The 20781-nt window shown below is 40.0% G+C and overlaps 1 protein-coding gene across 3 annotated transcripts in view; it reads right to left on the bottom strand.

Moving 5' to 3' along the window:
- Positions 1 to 755: 755 nt before the first annotated feature.
- The window catches only part of malt1 (MALT paracaspase 1), a 31304-nt gene continuing 11278 nt past the window's right edge, over positions 756 to 20781 (bottom strand). The window contains exons 2-18 of one of the 3 annotated variants that reach the window (XM_084947479.1): positions 15992 to 16177; positions 14837 to 15003; positions 14371 to 14492; positions 12708 to 12855; positions 10799 to 10977; positions 10594 to 10690; positions 10447 to 10494; positions 9320 to 9343; positions 9171 to 9215; positions 8034 to 8237; positions 7539 to 7716; positions 6429 to 6500; positions 6223 to 6350; positions 5655 to 5804; positions 4763 to 4920; positions 4510 to 4635; positions 756 to 3334 (exon numbers count right to left, since the gene is read on the bottom strand). In XM_084947479.1, coding sequence (XP_084803605.1) covers positions 2843 to 3334; positions 4510 to 4635; positions 4763 to 4920; positions 5655 to 5804; positions 6223 to 6350; positions 6429 to 6500; positions 7539 to 7716; positions 8034 to 8237; positions 9171 to 9215; positions 9320 to 9343; positions 10447 to 10494; positions 10594 to 10690; positions 10799 to 10977; positions 12708 to 12855; positions 14371 to 14492; positions 14837 to 15003; positions 15992 to 16140 — 2487 coding nt within the window. In that variant the 5' untranslated portion in view covers positions 16141 to 16177 and the 3' untranslated portion in view covers positions 756 to 2842. Of the gene's footprint in view, positions 3335 to 4509; positions 4636 to 4762; positions 4921 to 5654; positions 5805 to 6222; positions 6351 to 6428; positions 6501 to 7538; positions 7717 to 8033; positions 8238 to 9170; positions 9216 to 9319; positions 9344 to 10446; positions 10495 to 10593; positions 10691 to 10798; positions 10978 to 12707; positions 12856 to 14370; positions 14493 to 14836; positions 15004 to 15991; positions 19541 to 20781 lie in introns of those variants that run through there. The other 2 variants (XM_084947478.1, XM_084947481.1) reach the window with 2 other exon arrangements.

Below are 20781 nucleotides of genomic sequence, written 5' to 3'. Positions count from 1 at the left end.
TTATGAAGACAAATTCTTTAAGTACAATATACTAAAAACACTAAAAATTGGCAAAGGCAGAGCAGACATACAAAAAAATCCTTTCTTTAAATCTAGTTTAGTAGGTGGAAAATTCCCTTTTTCCTTTTCTGATTGTAGCTATTCTGTGAATAAAATGAATTGATTGGTGTGAATCGAAATGATTGTGTGACTTTAGCTTGATCTGATTGGTCAAACAATTCATTTTTATTCATTAAGAGAGGCAAACTGGGCCTGGGCCAGGCTTCCTGGAGTGCTAGGCCGTGTTTCACCACTGATTTACCACATGAGATTCAGGAGGGCGCTATTTCACACAGGGCATTATACAGTCAAGGAATGAGAAAAAGATAAAAATAGGGAAAGCTCGCCTTTTAATTAGCGAATTTCAATCAACTGTGCAGCAGACTGTGTGAACCCTCAGCCAGTGATGTCTCAGCATCAGGCCAAGGCCTAAAGCAGCAACACCAACTTGGGGGTGATAATGTGAACAGTGACAGAAATCCCAGGAAAGGCACTGGAGTGGAACACTTTTGGAAAGTTTCATGGTTCATTGAAAAGACAGAGGCTAAAAAAAGTCCTCTGCTGTAGAAGGGTGTAAGCTGGGCTCATAATGTAAGGCAGAGAGTTGGACAGCAGTGGGCTCAGAGACAGAGGCTGACAGCAGAGAGGTGTTCTGCTGCCATCCTGAGGGGGGTCAATAAAAATAAACAGAAAAACATAGGTAACTAATTTTTGGGGTTGTTTTTTTTTTTTGGTTTGATTGTTTTTATTTCAGGTGTATTGTTAGAGATCAGTAGTAGAAATTAACAAACATGAGTCATTAATATATGTTTAAGGTACTTTAAGACTCATTTTCAGCTCCAAGTTTTATAGTAAACCAGCCTTATATGACTTCCCAGTAACACACACAATCAAATTAAAAACAATACTCAAGTGACTACCTGCCACACGCCTTGTAAACGTTACTTACGAACTCGATCTCCCACTCCAAAAGTATGAATATTTTGGAGCAGCCCGGTGGTTAGCACTGTTGGCGACTTGTCCAGTGTGTACCCCGCCTCTCGCCCTATGACAGCTGGCTCCAGCACCCCTCCACTCCAGCAAAGGATATGTGGAAGTGAATGAATGGATGGATGGATTTAAATTATAATAAGTTACTTGATTGTAACCACGTGTTGCACTCTACATAAAGTGATCTATACTAATTAGAAGTCATGATTAAAGGGGACATGAAATGCTGCACCGTTGGGCCCTACTCTCAGAAACTGAAGCCAGGTTTAATAACTAAGGGGTTAAAGTCTCGTGTGGTTGGTTGGTTCCGGAACTAGTGACAGAATCAATAACGCAGAGGAAAATAAGGCCACTAAAACTAAAATTCAGTTTAAGTTGATCACATCTGTGCTGTCTCCCACTGCAACAATGAGTTTTATGTTAAGGATTTACTGCTCACTTTCACTCTGTCTCTTCAGCAGTACGTGGCTCTTCGCTGTTTGGCTAGTTGCATTCAAACGGGAAAATCCAGGGTTAGCCGTAATGTTCAGGTTTGTAAAGCACTTTATAAATGAGGGCCATATACTTTAATGGTATATATGTAAGATAAAATAAGGAAAGGCCGATCCACTATAAGATTATTTCCAATTTATGCTATTTCTACAATTCAGAGGAAAATAATATTATACTTTTTGTACCGGTATTTGATGGCTGTAATGATATATAAATGCATATTGTGTAAGTGGATAGTGGGGAGACCCAAACAGACGTGGAGAATATCTGTCGAGAGCGAAGTAAAGACCGCCGGAATGATGTGGATCCAGCTGAAGAGAACTGTCCAGTACAGAGTCCGTTGGTGTGGTGTTGTTGTGGCCCTATGCTCCACCAGGAGTCTACATGCTTGATGATGATGATGATGATAATGATGTGTAAGTGTATAACATGTTATAAAAGAATGGGACGTTAGGTTAGACAATTCTTTTCTCAACTTCTAATAGCTAGAAGCTCTTGCACTTTTTGATGACTTCATTGAAATTTTTTAATATTTAAAGCCCAAATGCATAAAACACTGAAATAGTTTTGTTTGTTTTTTTAAAGAAAAAAAAGATAAGCCTGTATTATTTCCATCCATTTTTGTCCCGTGGTGTCTATCGTAGCTGCCACAGGGTAAAAGAGGGGGTACACACTGGGCAGGACACCTGTCTGTTGCAGGGCTGACACAGATAGACAGACAGCCATTCACACTCACATTCACACCTACAGCCAATTCAAAATCACCAGTTAACCCATTCATATATTAACACAGTGAAAGCAGAGAGAACATAAAAATACACACAAACTCCTCATCCAGCTGGTGGATTCAAACCCAAGACCCAAGACTTTTGCTGTGAGGCAACAGTGCTAACCACTGCACCACCCTTAACCTTCATATATAATAATAAAAAAGCTGCCAAGTCACAAATGTATAAGTAATAATTATAAATACAGGAATACAAACATGGATGTAAACCACCTCTTTTTCTCAGGTTTATTTGATAAAATGCATACCATGTACCATTTTTATTTTAATGCCCACCTAGTTTGTAGTTTAAATGCATCTGGCTAAGAAAAATAGTTTCAGCTCTATTTTTAAGTCTCTGAAATACTGTTACATGAGGACCTATTAGTCAGTTTACTCAAATACATGTTTTCAGTTCTCAAAACAGATTTACAAAGGTCAGCATAACATTTTCTGAAACAACCGATGTATAAAATATACATTTGAAATATGTAACAACAAGAGCAGCAGTTATATAGATTCAGAACTACAGACATTTAAAGCTTCTCTTCTGTCTCACTGTGGCTGTAGCTGCAGACTGTTGATGAACACAGTCTGCAGCTCGTTGATGTCGTCTGTGGTCTCTATGGGAATGCTGAGCCTGCCTGGTGAGCTCGAAAGCCCACCGGAGGTGTACGGTGGGTCATAGCGACACTGGCTGAGATTTTCATAGTAGATATCCCCGCAGCCTCCAACTGCGCCCTGCAGATGCTCACCGATGTCCAAATAGCGATGCTGCGGGGAGAGGCGGTTGTAGTCCTGGGCCTGGTGTGACCCGTGATAGAGGTGGTGGCGGTGTTCGGGTCCAGGGCTGTGACAGGGGCTGTGGGATGGACTGTGGGGCATCAGGCAGGTCTGCAGGCAGCTGTTTCGCCGCATGGCCCGGTGGAGATCCAGTCGGGCTATCAGCGGCTTTCCAATGTTGACGCTTTTTGTCCAGTGGATCGGATGATCGTCGTCCATAGCAGTGAAGGTTCCCTGAAGGCACACGGTGAAGACCAGCTCTTCCTGTTGCATGAGGTGTTAGCACACAAAAAGTTGTATTAATCAACACTCAAAGCTGTTGTAGCACAAAATGAAACCACATCAAATAATTTCTGAATTATAAATCATCTTAACAACTGTGAATAAACTTTATGGTGACCAGGTAAATCCTCCTACTTCCAGTGATCCTATAAGTTTTCTATGTGTCAACTATTCAATAGTTTATCTATACAAGAGGAAAAGTTTAATGACTTTTCCTTTACACACGCAAACATCACTATATCTATTAGATCAGAGATTAGCGAGGATTAGCAAGAGGAGAAGATCTTAATAAATCATAATCTCGTGGGCGATCGTGGCTCAAGAGTTGGGAGTTTGCCAGTGTCCGGCAGCCTCGCCTCTGTCAATGCGCCCCAGGGTGGCTGTGGCTACATCCTTAGGGACTAGTAAAGCGCTATACAAATACAGGCCATTTACCATTTACCATTTAATAATGCCTCACAGCCTCCTAGAAGAGCCACATGTGAAAATGTGAAAATCCTATTTGATTTTCAACGAATTTGATTTTCACATTCGTTGATCTCTGACATCAACATGTTGTGACCCTGAAAATATACCATTAACCATCACCTTTTATAGCTGAAGAGTAAAGATTATCCGCAGATGTCGATGTAGCAGCGGAGCAGATGTTACAGATGTTATACAAAGCTTCTCTGCCTATCCATTAAGTGGTGCAGAAGGTGGTCAGGAGTAATCATTAATTTTCCATAAACATTCATCACAGTTATTCATTTGGATGACCTCTGATGGAAAGAATAACAAATGTGTACTCATTCAAACTAAATTCAAACAGCAACAGGATTGAAAGGATATAATTCCCTCAGCAAGTAACATGAATGACACACATTTGGGATTTCTCCACCCTTTGTGTAATATCTCCACATCTATTCCTACTCCTCAGATCAACTTCTCCATCAACCAGAAAAAAGCCAGTTACATTCACACTGTGTCCTGGGAAGTGCGAGTGTAGTTAAAACTCCATGAAACACATCCCACTACGCTCCGATCAGCTCACCAGTCTCAGACCTCACATTAACCATGATGTTAGCTGGATCCAGCACTCTATATTTCCTCCAGTTAGGTCCAGCTCCGAAATCTAGCACACTAAACGATATACTGTAAATATTTATAATTCTTACCCTAAGCTTCTGCAGTGAGCTGAGTCTGGTGTAGAGACAGTGCTGCGGCAGACTGCTGGACAGGAGGTAGATCCCTGTCTCCTCTGGAGTTTCTCTATTCATCAATTTAGGATCCACATCAAGGTCCTAAGGGAGTTTTCACAAACAGAAAAAGTTGCATATTTAAAGACACTTATGGTGTAACTTTTCCTTCACTGCTTAGTGATAGACAGATACAAATGTATGTTCTGCTTTCAGATTCATGAGAGCATACCTGTGAGAAGTCAGTGACGTGTGCTTGACAGAAGGACATGTCTGTAGGTTTCTTAACGATGTGAGTGTAAATCACGAGCACATTGGAGAACTCCGCAGCGAAGCCCAACTTAATCTGAGCGCCGCAGTCAAAGTTAAGACACATACTCTCAGGAAGTTCTGCAGTAAAATACAGAAACGAATTTAGACTCACATACATTTAAGTTTGCATACATTTGACCGACAGTCCACCTGTAACCATTTACTTAAAATGAAAACTGAAAAACTTTGACTCCCATGTCCCAAAGATTAATAATAACAGCTTTATTATTATTAATCATGTGTGTGTGAATAGTTTTTTGTTTTTACATTGCCCTTGTGACTAAAAGAATTGAAAGAAAAATTCTAAATATGCATTACACTCCTTTTAGTACAACTAAATAATGACTAACACAACAATATGTCAAATATATATCACTCATTCACCAAACATGTCTTAGTTTGTAAAATACTGAATGCTTTCACTGCTTCTCTCTCAAATGCCACAAATAAAACAGGCACGAAAGAAAAAGCAGCATTTAAAGTGAGAAACCTAACAGGTTGGGACCAATATTTAGAGGAACTGGGTCCCCCTCAGACACCGTGAAAGCAAGATTTACAACAGTAAGAGCGAATGGCTTCTCCATTGTAGGGGCAAATACTAGAAGAGGCACCGTGGCTGTTACAGGGTGCGTCTCTCACTCTACAGATTGTTGCCCCTTCACCAAGTTTCTACCAGTATAAGCTGAGCACTTTTTCACCATTTGTAAAAATCTGACTGAGCCTCCAGTTCTGAGCTGCCATAGGCAAACAGGGTTTTTCCAAGCAGAGATAACATATAAAAAAATGCTTTAAATCTCTAGTACTAAACTCACCGTGAGCTTTTGCCCACTGTCGGCTGTGGGCATGAGCGAGATCAGCGCTGTCTCCGGGCAGAATAGGATCCGTCAGCGCTCTCCTCTCCGACAGACTGCTGCGGATCTCCAGAGCCTGCTTCCCCTTTGTAGCATCAAACTGGCCCATATCTGTGCACAAAACATAAATCAGACAGTCTGCACTTATTATAACACAAAAAGCCAAAACATCCTTACATGACCGGAAACGCACTCAGATTAAAAACATTGCATTGGGAGTTGAGAGGCATTGAATTTTTAATTTAACAAAAGCTAATGGATCATAAACTTGTGGGTCTTTGAAGGAAACTCCATTAGCCAACAAGCATGGAAGAATAATGGAAAGCAGAATACATTTAATTAAATTGTTTTATTCTTTTCATCAAACTGACCGCTGAAACACATCCTGCAGGAAACACAGTAACTGAAATGCAATTTAATTTTAATTTTGCCAAAGGATTCAAAATGCTCTGCTGATCATCTTTTAACTAAGTGCTTCCTACATTGTCTCTGATGTTAGCATATGCTGTATTTTTGTGTTGTTTCTTACCCTCGGCGACTCTGTCCAGCACCACAGTGATCTTCTCGTCATCCAGCAGACGCTTCTTCAGAAACTTAACAAACACACCGTTAGTGAAGCCGGTGGAGCTCAGCTCAAAGGCCTCTGCATCTTGGCACCTGAACAGCCAAACAAATAATTCAACACTTCATATCTGGGAAAGCAAAACCATGAATGAAGTTAATTTATGGACTTACGTAGCATATCCAAAGACAATGTTGGCGGTAACCCTCAGGACGACGTTTGGAGTGCTGTCATCGTGAATATTCCTGAAAATAAATATGTAAAATTTTGATACTTTCTAAACTTTAAGCTAGAGAGACAATAGTTTCCTAATTGGCCTTTTCTTAAAGAAAACAGAATATATGCAGTGCTCAAAGAAAATTAGAGGAACACTCAAAGCAGACATTGGGTCTTGAAGGTCGACGTACTGAAGTTGAAAATCTTTCAAATAAAATCATGTAAGTCAATGGAAAACATATTTGAGCACTGAACTCAAAATCTAAACATGCTCGTGATGAGACGCCGGATTACACCCTGTTTGATCTTCTCGCAGACCTGGATCAGGACATCGAGAGCTCCTGGATAGTCTGTGGCTTAATTTGACACATGGTCTTTTATCCCCATACCAAGCAGCAATCAGTGCAGTGCTGGCTAGCACATTTAGGTCTGTGTGATCTTCAAAGGATATGCCTCCCCAGACCAATACTGACCCAATACAAACAAGTCATGTTGGATGATGTTACAGGCATATTGTTCACCAAGGTGTCTCCAGATACTTTGTCACATGTGCTCGGTGTGAATCTTCTGCTACACCCTCCACAATCTTCAGACTGTGTCGGGAGACACAGCAAACCTTCTTGTGATGACACATACAGATGTGCCATCCTAGAGAAGGTGGACTACCTGTGCACCCTGAATGGGCTGTGGATACCATCTCATGGTATGAGCAGTGACAATGCCACTAACAAACACCAAATCTACAGAAAATCAGTCAGGAGGGACGAGGAGAGAGCAATTCAGTTCAATTTTATTTATATAGTACCAAAACTGTTGCCTCAATGCACTTATAGCAGTGGTCAGTAACGGCCACTTGTGCAACCTTTCCTTTTGGGGGTGATGTCTTCTTGTTACCTGCTCAGTGCCACTGGTATCACTTTTATTTGAACCAACGCTGGTGAAATGGGTTCACAATGTTTTGTGCTTTGTAGCAGGACAGACGGATACCCCGGAGGTTTAACTGGCTGTGTGTTATACAGTGATGATCTGTGTTCTCTTGATTTTTTCTGAATGACTCTAGCACTCACCTCTTCCTGCACATGTCCAGCAGAAAAACATTGAGGTCCGTCTCCTTTTCCTGCATCAGTTTAAGGATGCTCTGCACACACAAACAGTTGGCTGAGCGGTACGGATTTGGAGCATCTACTGGCACCATGAAACTGTTTCCATAGTTTTCATATCCATGACCAGCATAGTACAGCAGACCTAAAGAGGAAAGTCGGCATTTCAGTCAGGCAGCTGAGAGATACAAGATCTGGTTGAATACAGCTTTTTTTAAACTGTTGTTATTTAATGTTTATTTAATTAGAATAACATTTGTTAAGTTATAAATAATCTTGAAAATGCTATGCATTCATCTATATTTTCTTATTTTATCTAAATATTGTTTATGCTTAGATTAGAAGGATTAAAATGGTAGTGTTTCTCTTTCATGCTGTGTTTTGGGATCCTTATATTTCTGTCACCTTCTGGGCTGAAACAATGGCCCAAACCGCTCAGAGGTAAGTCAAATGTAAACGTACCATAGACTCCTTTGTGAAGCAGCAGTAGAAACTCATCTACAGCATTTCTCATCTCTGACTCTGTGAGGTCTAGTAGCGAAACCACCTTGAAGTTTAGCTGCCGCAGGAGGTTAGTGAGATCATAAACATCCACCATTGGAGCTTTAAGCTGCGGGTGGTTCTGGTAAGACAGGTTGCCGATGAGCAGGGCCACTTTGTCAGTTGCTGGGATCAAACACATGAAAGGGAGAAAATGATGAATGTAATAAAAGGAATACCATCCAAAAATCAATGACATACATGGTTTCAGAACTGGAAAGTGAAGTGGAAACAGAAAATAACTGAAGGCGGAAGCGCTGCAAAATAAAATGACATGTGTGACAACGGTGCAAAATCCAATTATGAAACCTTACAGGTGTGTAGCGAACATCAGAACAAAGGCAAAGTTCACTGGAACATGACGTTAAGTAGTATCGGTTTAAAGGTGTGATAACGCAGGGGCTTTCCTTTTTTCCCCACATACGACTCATCTGCTTTGCTTACTTTTAATATCATGTAAATGACAACAAAGTCCATGGTTTTTTTCCTGTCCTTCATTTGAGTAAATCTGCTGGTACTGTTTTGCACAGGATCGTTTGTTCAGTTAGACTACAATAAACAATGATTTCCAATGCCAGTTCCTATTTTTTTTGCATGGCTGCACAGTACATGTTAGAGCAAGAAAAACATCCATCAGAAGAAACGCAAAATTTACATACATTCACAGCATTTGCGGTTCATTGTTTGCACAAACTAGAAACTGAGGTAGAGATGATAAGAATCATAATAACCAAGAAATGGAGGGAGGAAGGAAGGAAGTGTTTCATACAACAGTGACATTATTATCACGCTGATGTCATAAAACACGCCAGCCTTTTGTGAAGCTTTTCCTTTTTTGGTGAGTAGCATTTTTTAGTGGGTGTTATTCTCTGGTGTTTAGTGCATGATGCTGCAAAGTGTTATTTTGTCCTTGTGTGTGGCTGCTAACACTGTGCTACAAGAAGGTTTCACATCTTTCTGTTGGCGTAAGTACTGAGACTGAAACTGATCTCAGTAGTATCGTACATGCAAAGTAGAGGAACTGTGCACCAGCCATCAGTCCTGCATAAAGACACTCACCATAAAGTTGTTCAGGAATACTGTTTAGGAAGAATTCATTGGAACCTAAAAAACAACAAGAAAGTAAACACAAAGCCAAGCATAACATAGGAAGTGCTGTTTAAGAGAAATATTTGATGTATATGCTTGCTGCATGTGGTTCCTCTTACCATCTCCAATGGCGTAAATGTCATCTAGGAAAAAAAAAATATCATTATCACTCAAGTTTAGCGTACAAAACTGATTAGTTAAAGGAAAGGGTGAAACTTTAAAAGTAATAATAATAATATTCAGAATTAATAAGAAAGAAAAGACCAAAACCAACACTGAGGTAATCTGCTAACTTCTCTTTGTGCACAAGGACACATGATCAGTCTGCTCTTTGTCTACATTTCATTTACAGACTCTACAGAGATTCAGGGGAAGCAAACAGATGCATGAAACAGTGAGCAAAAAGCATTTATTGTTTCAGTATTTAAGTAATATTTTCCCCTGTTGCATCTGATTCAGCTCAAATAAATGTGACTGAGCATTCAACTTAAAATGGCTTGCAACTGTTCTCATAGTGGTCCACAGTGGGATACTACACCACTGGATTTAAATGATGTGTTTCAGAAACATTTTTACACAGATTTCTTTTTTTTTTTTACTTCCAAGCTGGCCAGAAAAACAACTTGTTTAAATGAGTAAACACTTTTTAAATGATGCTGGAAGCTCGTAGGTTGTTTTTTTTTCCGCAGTAGCAAACACTGTGTCGTGTCACTCCTAGTTCCCCTCAATCTCTACAACTGAAGTAGAGAGTACAAAATTAGCATGACCCACAGAGCCACAAAAACCACAATAATTGAAAAAACAACAGAATGATACACAGAAACTATTTGGTGGTCTAAATGTTTCTTTGTGAGTATTTGTAACAGTCAAAGGATGCTGAGTGTGGGACCGCAACAGTCATCATCACACGTAATGGACACGTAACCACAACTTAGTGCTGCAGAAATTTTTTCCCATGCAGCAATCAAGCTCTGTCACACAGACAGAGAAACACAATGAGTGGTTGAATTGGATCACTTCAGTAAGTACCACAGATAAATATGAAATGCATTAAAGATGACAGGAAGGATTGATTTTAGTACAATCAGAAAGCATGCATGTGAGTTTTGTGCTGATTAGTGAGAATAATCCAAGACCACGATCCACATGCAATCTGAATGAGGTTGTGATTTCCATTCGCATGCAGCTAACACCTGCTAACTGTTGCCCAATTTAAAACACCATGCACCAGTGCCTTCAACTCTACCTTCAGAGCACTCCATTGCCCCTGAAATCTGGACTGATATCCTTGGTGCTTTCAGTTAAGAACAGAGGCAAATAATCGTTCAAATATAATGACAATGAAACTGGTTCAGTAGTAATTTTAAACAAAATGTCCTCAAGTGTGACATACCTATCACAACATCAACTTCATTGGTCCACATTCTCTCAGAGCTGCTGCTGATCTCACAGCGATACCTGCCTTGTTGTTCCTGCATCACGTGAGGAATCTGAAATATACACACAGTTATGCCACAACAGTTTTAATGTCTCAAAACACACACACACACACACACACAAGCAATAAAAGAAAAAAAATTATTCCCATATCCTCTCACCATGAGTTTCCTCTTTGTAGAATTCGGAATTGGGACTCCATTTCTGTGCCACTGGTATCGAGGAATCGGCCGTCCCACGGCTCCGCATTCCAGCTGCAAATCTTCCCCAACATGTAGCCGCTGGGACTGAGGCTGGATCACCACCTTTAGTCGACCATCTAAAGAGTGATAACTCTGCCCTGGTGATGTGAGGAAAGAAGACAATTACACACAGCACTGCATAACGTATTCTTCATCCGTTAAAGGATTCCCATTTCAGCTGTTCTCATCGCTGGAAAAAGTGACAGAGTTTCAGGTCCCGCAAAAATAAACAAGTCCTGTTCAGACAAAGAGCAGGAAACTGAGGTCAGTGAGCTTCAAACACTGACAATATCTCAGTGATGAATAATTTGTTTTGAATGGAGAAAATCTACATAAAGTCAGAATAAAAGGTTGGAATACTGGAGAAAACCTTTGTACACAACACCAAGAAAGAAACTTCTGATTAATTGTGTAAACTGCAAGATTTTGCATACCGTTTTTTATGTTATTTAATTACTAGTACATTATTAGGTTGCAACTGTTGGTTGTTGTCCTCATAGAGGGATATAGGTTAGCTGGGAAAGTTATTTTTATTAACAGTCAACCAAATCAGGCAAAGCTATTTTACAGTGACAAAAGCTTGTAGTGTGCCATTTATTAGCTTTGAGCAATAAGGCCACATCTTCTTCACAGCATCCACGTTATTTTCATATTCCAAGCACAGGAGCCCAGGGTAGCTGGAAGGAAGTAAAACAAAAACTCATAAAAGACAAACATCTGAAGAGCATATGTATTAAATATTGCAAGTGTGCTAGTTATGTGCACAGTATATAGCTAGCGCACACTGCAAGGCATCAGGTCAGAACGATCACAGTCACTGGTCCTTTTTTGAGGATTTAAATTCCACACTTAAACTTCTTCTCTAGTACCACACATTCAAGATGTGTACCAGCAGGCGTGGCTCTGGATTATGAAATACTTCGCCTGCTATCCAAGGAATTACAAAATCACTTCTGCATCACGCTAAAGCCATTCACAAACGCTGCTAAAGAAACTTCAATGTTTTAGCTTTAACTGGAGATAAGATTACCAACGGCGCTACAAAAAAAGGCCCTTTCTCTAACAGTAAGAACTCATGACAGCCCTCCTGTCTTGGCCAGAGTTGATGTGTTTTTGGAGGTTTTTTGGTAGGCGGAGTCAATCAATGCAAATGGGAGCACTTGGTCAGTTTCCAGCATTTGAACTGTATCCCTCTCTGTCTCTATGTCTCTCTCTCTTATCTACCCAGCATCGTGTTACTTGTTTTGCCTGCTTCAACCTTTTAATAAAGTTTTGCATAGTACAACACCTTACACCAGGCGTGGGGGAACTCCAGGCCTCAAGCGCCAGTGTCCTACAGGTTTTAGATGTGTCCTTGATCCAACACAGTTGATTTAAATGGCTACATTACCTCCTCAACATGTCTCGAAGTTCTCCAGAGGCCTGGTAATGAACTAATTGTTTGATTCAGATGTGGTGACCCAGGATGATATCTAAAACCTGCAGGACACCGGCCCTTGAGTTCCCAATCCCCGCTCTTACACTCACCATTTTAACTCCACCTGCTGAGATGCTGTGAAAACACTGACCTCATAACCTCTTTTCAGTTAATACTTTTAATTTAAACTGTGTCTCTTTCAGTTTTTGTCATGGCTCATGAGGTGAATCATAACCTGATAACTTAATTTCTTCTATCCACACAGCGGACAGCATATAGACAGTGATGTAATTCAACTCCTAAAGCCCAGAGATGTTAAATATTAACAATCAGAGCTGTAACATCAAACATCACCTTAACTGAATATGATTTTTGGACAGATCTACTGAATATAAACCTGCGCAATCTTACCGTAACACAAGGTGACATTCAGGACATCCACCTGAGCCCAGTGGCTGAACTCAAAGGCATCTCCACAGTTGACTCTGCAGATGTAAAACCCAGCGTCCTTCATCTGGACTGGACTTATTACCAAGTCTGGGGAGAAGCTGTTTGGAACCTGAAGTTTGAAAACCACATTTATTAGTTTACAAGGTTGTTCCCAGCTCAGAAGTGAGACAATTTCGACACCACAGTAATTTTATCTAATGCCTGAAAACTCTGCATGATGGAAACATTATGTCATCATTATGGACATAATAGACTGGAAGTTATATACATTTTTCTCAACTTGGGCCTGTGAGCTTTGTCTTTCTTTGATCTTCTACTGTCAATGATCTTTACGAGTCGCTGAAATCCAAAAAGGGATGATAAAGTCTTTTACATCACAAGATCAGGAGCAAACAGGACATAAGGAGCACTGTTTCTATTTGAAAAAGGTGCTGATTGAGATCATTTCAAGCCCAAACTTGTTAATTTTGTACTTCAGCTCAAGTTTGTGACTCACTGCTTAAAATCCTGACTTCCTTAAAGACTTTTGCCAGGAAGTACTGCTTAAGGAAATGCATTTCAGAGACCGTGAGGCAAAGTTAACAGTTTGGGGAAAAATCTTTTTTAAAATAGCCTTGCAGTTACCTAAAATTACATTTAGTGTATTGAAAAAAAATTGAAAAAAAAATTGTGTATTTATAAAACTAATGTCTTTAGTTTTAGTCTGTTAGTTAATTTAGGGAAATCAGTCGGAAGAGGCTGACAAACAGCCTCCTTATAATCATTAAAAACACACAAACAACACTGACACTAATGAAATTTAAACATTAACTACACAACACAATGAGTAAAACCACTCTGTAAACTGAGTGAAAATAAACTAAAACCAAAACACAAACTCATTAGAAAAGATCAAAGCTTTGGGTAGAAACTCAGACATGAGCTCCTTCCTCCTAATAATACGACAGCATCTGAATGTGTCTTTTTCTATGATTGAGCACCCACGTCACACTTCTGAAAACAGTTACATCTAGAAAGTCAGAATGAGTAACCCTTATGTATCCCTTTCAGCATGGCGTCACAAGACTGGATGCATGCTGACGCTGACACATGCAGACGATTGCAACTGTGCACCTTTATGAATTGCTCAGCTCACTAAAAAACATCACTGCGCTATAGGAAGAGATTCAGGTAAGTTTCTTAACCACTTATTTAGGATCACCCATTAACTATGATGAAACAACAGTGCTATTTACTGCACCGATGATAGGGTAATCATGTCTTCTCACTATTGGAAATACTCTGTTTTATGGGAAAGTCCTGACTGAGAAGAGAATGCAACAGCAGGACTCACTAGTGGTGAATTTACCGGATCATGCAGGTGGACTTTGTACTAGGAAGTTGTCAGTTTAAACACCATTTAATGTTTGATCAGACCATGTTGGACATTTTTGATCTCACATGCATTTCAGTTGTGTCATTTCTAGTAAAGTTAGTAAAATTATGGCTGCAGTGAATGTGTGAAAAACGCTAAAGAGGTTTTAACGCAAGTACTTCAATTTAAAGTCAGAAAAAATTCAGTGTGTGTGTGTGTGTGTGTGTGTGTGCGTGTGTGTGTGTTTGTGTGTGCGTCAGAGGAACTCACCTCTTCCTTAGATTTGAACCACTGGTACTGTACTGGAGACTTGCCCACAGCATGGCAGCTGAGCCGCAGATTGTGGCCACATATAATGGATACAGACTGGGGCTGAATGAGGATCTGGAGGGCTGCACATGTACAGAATAATTACTGTGAATTTACACTGATTTAGATGGACTGTATACAGCAGAACTTTGTGGTGCTTCTTTTTAAAGTTTAACTTTACTTACCAAGCTAGCAATAGTACAGATGAGTGGTAATAGCATAATAAAACATTCCCTCTTTAAACCTAAATTATATGAACCCTGCTTACTGCTGAACTGACTTAAAACTGCACTGACAATGACCTACAAGTTTCATCCAAACAGCACAATGAACTGTGAGCTTCAGATGAGAAATAAATAGAATGCAGAAAGTGACGATTAACCTGCATGATTGACAACATAGCAGCATCGATGTGGTTTTACTCTACCTGGCGGTTTCAGGCACTGCAGAGCCTCTGAGTTGCCTAAAGTTTGGAGGTAGTCCATCAGATGGCCTGTGGTGCAGCCTCGCTCTCCCATCAGCCTCAGCAGCATGAGACTCGGGCTTCCCTCCAGCTCCAGCACCTTCAGAGAGCACATCTCCATGTCGTCCGAGCTGGAAAGGATGTCAGCATTTCATATTTCAAATCGTATTACAGTAAAACTAGTCTTTACCATTTTCACACACAAAAACTCGGGTCATAAGAAACTGTTAGACAAAGATAAGGGAATAAGTTTACACAAATTTAAAAGAAAGGCAAATTAATGATAATCTTTACACCATCTGCACTGCTTAGTGCACAATCAATGAAACACTTTATCTAACAGATAGATGTTAGTGTCATACTGTAACACTTGTATTTGTTGAAGCTTACTACAAAGCTCCTTAATGGGTTATATTTAAGAGCTGATATGTCTTGCTGTTCAGTTTTTCTGATTCTCTATTTACCTGAACTCCTTCTTTTGTGCTATTTTACACTTGTCTGAGCTTATTTAGTTTGTACTTATTTGATTGTTTTTTAAGTTTTGGCTGCTGTTTTGGTATAATAATGCATATTTCATCTTATAAGCAGACTGCACTGTACCGGGAATATATGTACTCAAACACACGGTGTAATAGTGATATTAGGCAGGTGTGATATCATATGATAATGTTACAGCTGTACAGTAACAGCTAGGATGAAAAAACCAGAGGCAAGCATTAGTCATCATCATTATTTGTTAATAAAACTGCATATAAATAATGACTGAATAACTGCCATTAACCTGGAAGACGCTGTAATGAAAAACAAATATTTGTCCAATTTAATCTCTCAATGGGGGTTTCTTGATTTTATTAACTTGGAGTTACATATTTATTTATCCCAGAAAATATACAGGTTAATTGTGCATTGCTGTATTACATACTCTATACCTTTATTTTTTAATATAAAGACACAACATAAAATTGACAATAACCACCAAACTGAACAGTGTAACTATAATGAAAGTTAATCGCATTAGTCTCCATTAGCTTTAATACATAAACCGGTGGTTAAGTGTATGCATGCAATGATTTCTGGTCATTTGCTAAGTACAAGTACTAATAGTAATGTTTAACCCACCTGACTTTAAACCGTCTATCATTGCCAACAATCTCTCCAAGTTTTCGCCATCCTTTAGTGCTGGATTTGTCCAGCACCTCACACAGCCTCTTCACAACCGGCTCCTTCAACGAGTTGATCTTCGTGGACCGTTCCAAAGAGTCCGACATGACAGTTGCTCAACCAAAGCTCACCATCAACGTGTTTCTATCGCACGCAAAAGAAAAGTTATGGCACGAGAAGTAAAATATGTCTACTTCCTGAAAGAAATGATAAAATTGACAGACACGCCTACAGCGTCGTCTTGGTTTTTCCCCGAGGTGCAGCTCAGTTGTGGTTTCCTTCTAACAAAGACCACTTATGCGTAAAGATGAGTCTCTGCATGTACGCTTGTGAAGCGAGAGGCGAAAAGAAAAGACCCGAACTCTGGCCTGTTTTCAGAGTTTACCTCCTTTCATTAATTCAACGCAATTAAGATAAACCAAGTAACTTACTCAAAAATTAACCTGTGTGATATCTCATTTTCTATTCGTAATTTTGTTTGGCGTTAATCGAAAGAGGATAGCCTACTAGCTAGCTCTGTGCAACTGCCAAAGAGAGTGTAGCTGCCCTCTACTCGCCATTTGACAATGAATGAACGATTAACTGAGGCCGAAATCAACACGATTATTTGGTATTTGTTCAGTGTATTTAAATACGTCACTGGTTTCTTTAATGTAAACGCTGCTAATACTAGCTAGTATATACCAAATAACCCTTATTTATCAAGGTTAATCTATATATTCTTTTCTTTTCACATGCAACATCCTCGAGTGCCCAGGCTTAAAATCACAAACTAAGTGGCACAGACACAGGAACTTGAGGAGAGGTGAGTCATCTCGCTCAGTTTGCACTCTTTGGCTGTAGTCAGCCGCTCAGGTGGGAGCCGGTGACCTCCTCAAAGTGGAGGAGCTAGAAATTTTCTATAGGTTATTGGTTGGCACAGAAAATGAACAGGTTTTTTAAGGATCAATCCTGTTTTCATTTATGTAGGCATCACTTCCTGGAAAGATACATTGAGGACTCAAACAGTTTTTACCCAGTACTGACATTATCAAGTCAAAACTGGTTGCAATATAATATACACAAAAAGGTTATATCACAAAAAAATGATTCTGTTAATCTGTGTTTTCAGTGGGGAAAACATTCACTCATCACTCATCCAAGTGACCATTTAAGTCTCGGCTGACTGCAGGTTTCCCCCACCTTATAAACTAGCACCACTGACTAACCCTAACCAGCAGTCAGCACTAGTTTTGTGAGTTGACCAAAGGAGAGGCTTGACACCCCTTGTCTCCTCTTACAGAATCTCAGAGCTTTTCTTCTACATATTCATATGGAGACTGGCTCTCTGTAAATCCTGTTTTGTTTAAAGGTACTTTTTGTAATTGCCCCCTGCAAGCTGTAACAAAAGAATTCACCACAAGGTGGCACTGTTTTACCACTGGAAGCATATCTTTTCAGGCGTGTGCTGCTGTTCAATCAGTCCAGTACAATAATAAAACAAAACCTAACAAAACTAACCTGTCTAAACTTAACTAAGCAGCATGTTGTTCATTAATAATATTTTTAAAAGTGATGATGCATGAAAATATTTGAGATATACAATAGATTCGGTATATAGGAGAATGGAGGGATGAAAAGTTCAAATTTAATGCTGGGAAATTCATGTTGAGGAACACACAAAAGAATAAAAGTTAATGTACAGAAACACAAACTAATAAAATTATAGTTGTGACTATTTTACAAACTGCAATGAGACTGCATGGTGCTGTTAGTGTACTCCTAGTGCCAGTCCCAAGCCTAGACTTATTTCCTCACATACTTTTGATATTTTTAGTTATTTTTTGATGTCTTTAAACTTGTTAGAGTCCTGGGTAAGTGACCCAGTGTTTATAATTCTTTGATTTCATCACGGTTTATCATTACTAGTCTTTTGGTTTATGGTTCTGTATTTGTAGCTCTCTAGTTCTTCGCTTTCTGATTTCTTGTTCTTGGTTTTTGTTCCTGTGCATCTCACATTTAGTGTAGGTTTAGTTCTGACTTCACGTTTTTCTCATTCCCCAGTCAGTCGTGTCTCATGTCGCAGTTTGTTACTGTGTCAAGTCCATGCCTGTCGTGTGTTTTCTGTCTTATTTTGATAGTCCCTGTTCTGTGTGCAGTGTGTCTGGTTTTGCTTCCCCTTGTCTCATTAGGTCTGATTTGTCCCAGCTGTGTTACCACCTGTTCCCCATCCTCTCATTAGCTGTGTCCCAAAACCTAGGCCGCATCCTTCGGAGGACCCAGCCTTTGCGGTCTATGTGGGCCAGGTCCTTCGAAGACCAAGAAGGCCGGAAGTACAAGGCTGTGAAATGGGACAGTCTTGCCTTCTGATTTGCGTCACCGCTGTCTCGGTGGAGTTTAATAAACTCAGCTGTCTGCTCCTTGCTATCTAAAATATAATTTACGGCAGGACACTGCCGTAAATTCTCGACCATCTCACACTTCTGTTTAATCAGTTTTCTGTTTAATGTTTATTCAGCTTTGTGAAAACCCCGGAGGAACCCACCCGAGGGATTAATAAAGTTTTATTTAATCTAATCTAATAACTTTGATCTCAACCAAACCAATTTACTCCCCAAGAAATAAAACACCGATAAACGCAAAACAATAACATTTTTAAGTTATCCGAGTGACTTATATATCATGTTTAACCTGAGTAGCGAAAGACTGCGGGGGTCTGAAAACAATGAAGCCAGGAGCCCGCTGTTCTCCCTGGTTCGAGTGACCATTGAACCCACCGGCTAGCTATCAAGCGGGTGGGTAACAGACGTCTCCGAAAATGTCGGAGCACTTTTCCAAATATGCGATGTCTTGATAAACCAAGGAGATATTTTAAATTTATGCAGCTACTTTCTCACCTGAAAATATGATAAAAGTTTATTTTGTGGGCCAGAAAAATTAAAAAGAGTAATATTAAAACTTAGTAGCGGCCACCATTGTTGGAAACTGGAATTGGCTGGGCCGCGCTATGAATTCTGGGATATGGTGGGCCACGAAGGATACATCCAACCCATCCTTCAAATCTGGGGAAAATGAGGACACATTTGTCGGCCGGATTCAGAGGAGTCTACGAATTAAGACAGCCTTTGTCGCGTTGCTGTGACGTAATCGATCTACAAATGCGCCCTCAGGAAGATGCAGCCTACGTTTTGGGACACAGCTATTGTCCTGCTTGTGTATTTAACTCCTGTGTTTCTCTCTCTTAGTTGTTGTGTCGTACCCTCACTATGCTGTGTCTCTGACTTCTGTCTTCAAAGTTAATTCCTATTTCTCAGTTCCTGGTTTATTTTCTAGTGTTTTAGTTTGAGTTTTTGTGTTTCTAGTTTCAAGTTTTGCTTTTGTATTTGTAGTAAGTTACTTACAGCAAAGTAAAGCTTGCCTCCATTTGTTCACTCTTTCATTTAGGAGTCCTGCATTTGGGTCCTACATCCTGCCTGCTACACAGCAAACCTTGACAAAACTGTTTGTGACATACAGTGGGATGCAAAAGTTTGGGCAACCTTGTTAATAGTCATTATTTTCCTGTATAAATCGTTGATTGTTACAGTAAAAAATGTCAGTTAAATATATCATATAGGAGACACACACAGTGATATTTGAGAAGTGAAATGAAGTTTATTGGATTTACAGAAAGTGTGCAATAATTGTTTAAACAAAATCAGGCAGGTGCATAAATTTGGGCACTGTTGTCATTTTATTGATTCCAAAACCTTTAGAACTAATTATTGGAACTCAAATTGGCTCGGTAAGCTCAGTGACCCCTGACCTACATACACAGGTGAATCCAATAATGAGAAAGAGTATTTAAGGGGGTCAATTGTAAGTTTCCCTCCTCTTTTAATTTTCTCTGAAGAGTAGCAACATGGGGGTCTCAAAACAACTCTCAAATGACCTGGAGACAAAGATTGTTCACCATTGTGGTTTAGGGGAAGGATACAGAAAGCTGTCTCAGGGATTTAAGCTGTCTGTTTCCACAGTTAGGAACATATTGAGAAAATGGAAGACCACAGGCTCAGTTCAAGTTAAGGCTCGAAGTGGCAGACCAAGAAAAATCTCGGATACACAGAAGCAACGAATGGTGAGAACAGTCAGAGTCAACCCACAGACCAGCACCAAAGACCTACAACATCATCTTGCAGCAGATGGAGTCACTGTGCATTGTTCAACCATTCGGTGCACTTTACACAAGGAGATGTGTATGCGAGAGTAACGCAGAGGAAGCCTTTTCTCCGCCCACAGCACAAACAGAGCTGCTTGAGGTTTGCTAAAGCACATTTGGACAAGCCAGCTTCATTGCGGAATAAGGTGCTGTGGACTGATGAAACTAAAATTGAGTTATTTGGGCATAACAAGGGGCGTTATGCATGGAGGAAAAAAACACAGCATTCCAAGAAAAACACCTGCTACCTACAGTAAAATATGGTGGTGGTTCCATCATGCTGTGGGGCTGTGTGGCCAGTGCAGGGACTGGGAATCTTGTCAAAGTTGAGGGACACATGGATTCCACTCAGTATCAGCAGATTCTGGAGACCAATGTCCAGGAATCAGTGACAAAGCTGAAGCTGCGCCGGGGCTGGATCTTTCAACAAGACAACGACCTGAAAAACTGCTCAAAATCCACTAAGGCATTCATGCAGAGGAACAAGTACAACGTTCTGGAACGGTCATCTCAGTCCCCAGACCTGAATATTATTGAAAATCTGTGGTGTGAGTTAAAGAGAGCTGTCCAT

The sequence above is a fragment of the Perissodus microlepis genome, chromosome 12 (genome assembly GCF_051167445.1).
Source record: "Perissodus microlepis isolate ML-2025 ecotype Zambia chromosome 12, ASM5116744v1, whole genome shotgun sequence".
In the NCBI taxonomy this organism is placed as follows: domain Eukaryota; kingdom Metazoa; phylum Chordata; class Actinopteri; order Cichliformes; family Cichlidae; genus Perissodus; species Perissodus microlepis.
This window is presented reverse-complemented; position numbering and strand designations above follow the sequence as displayed.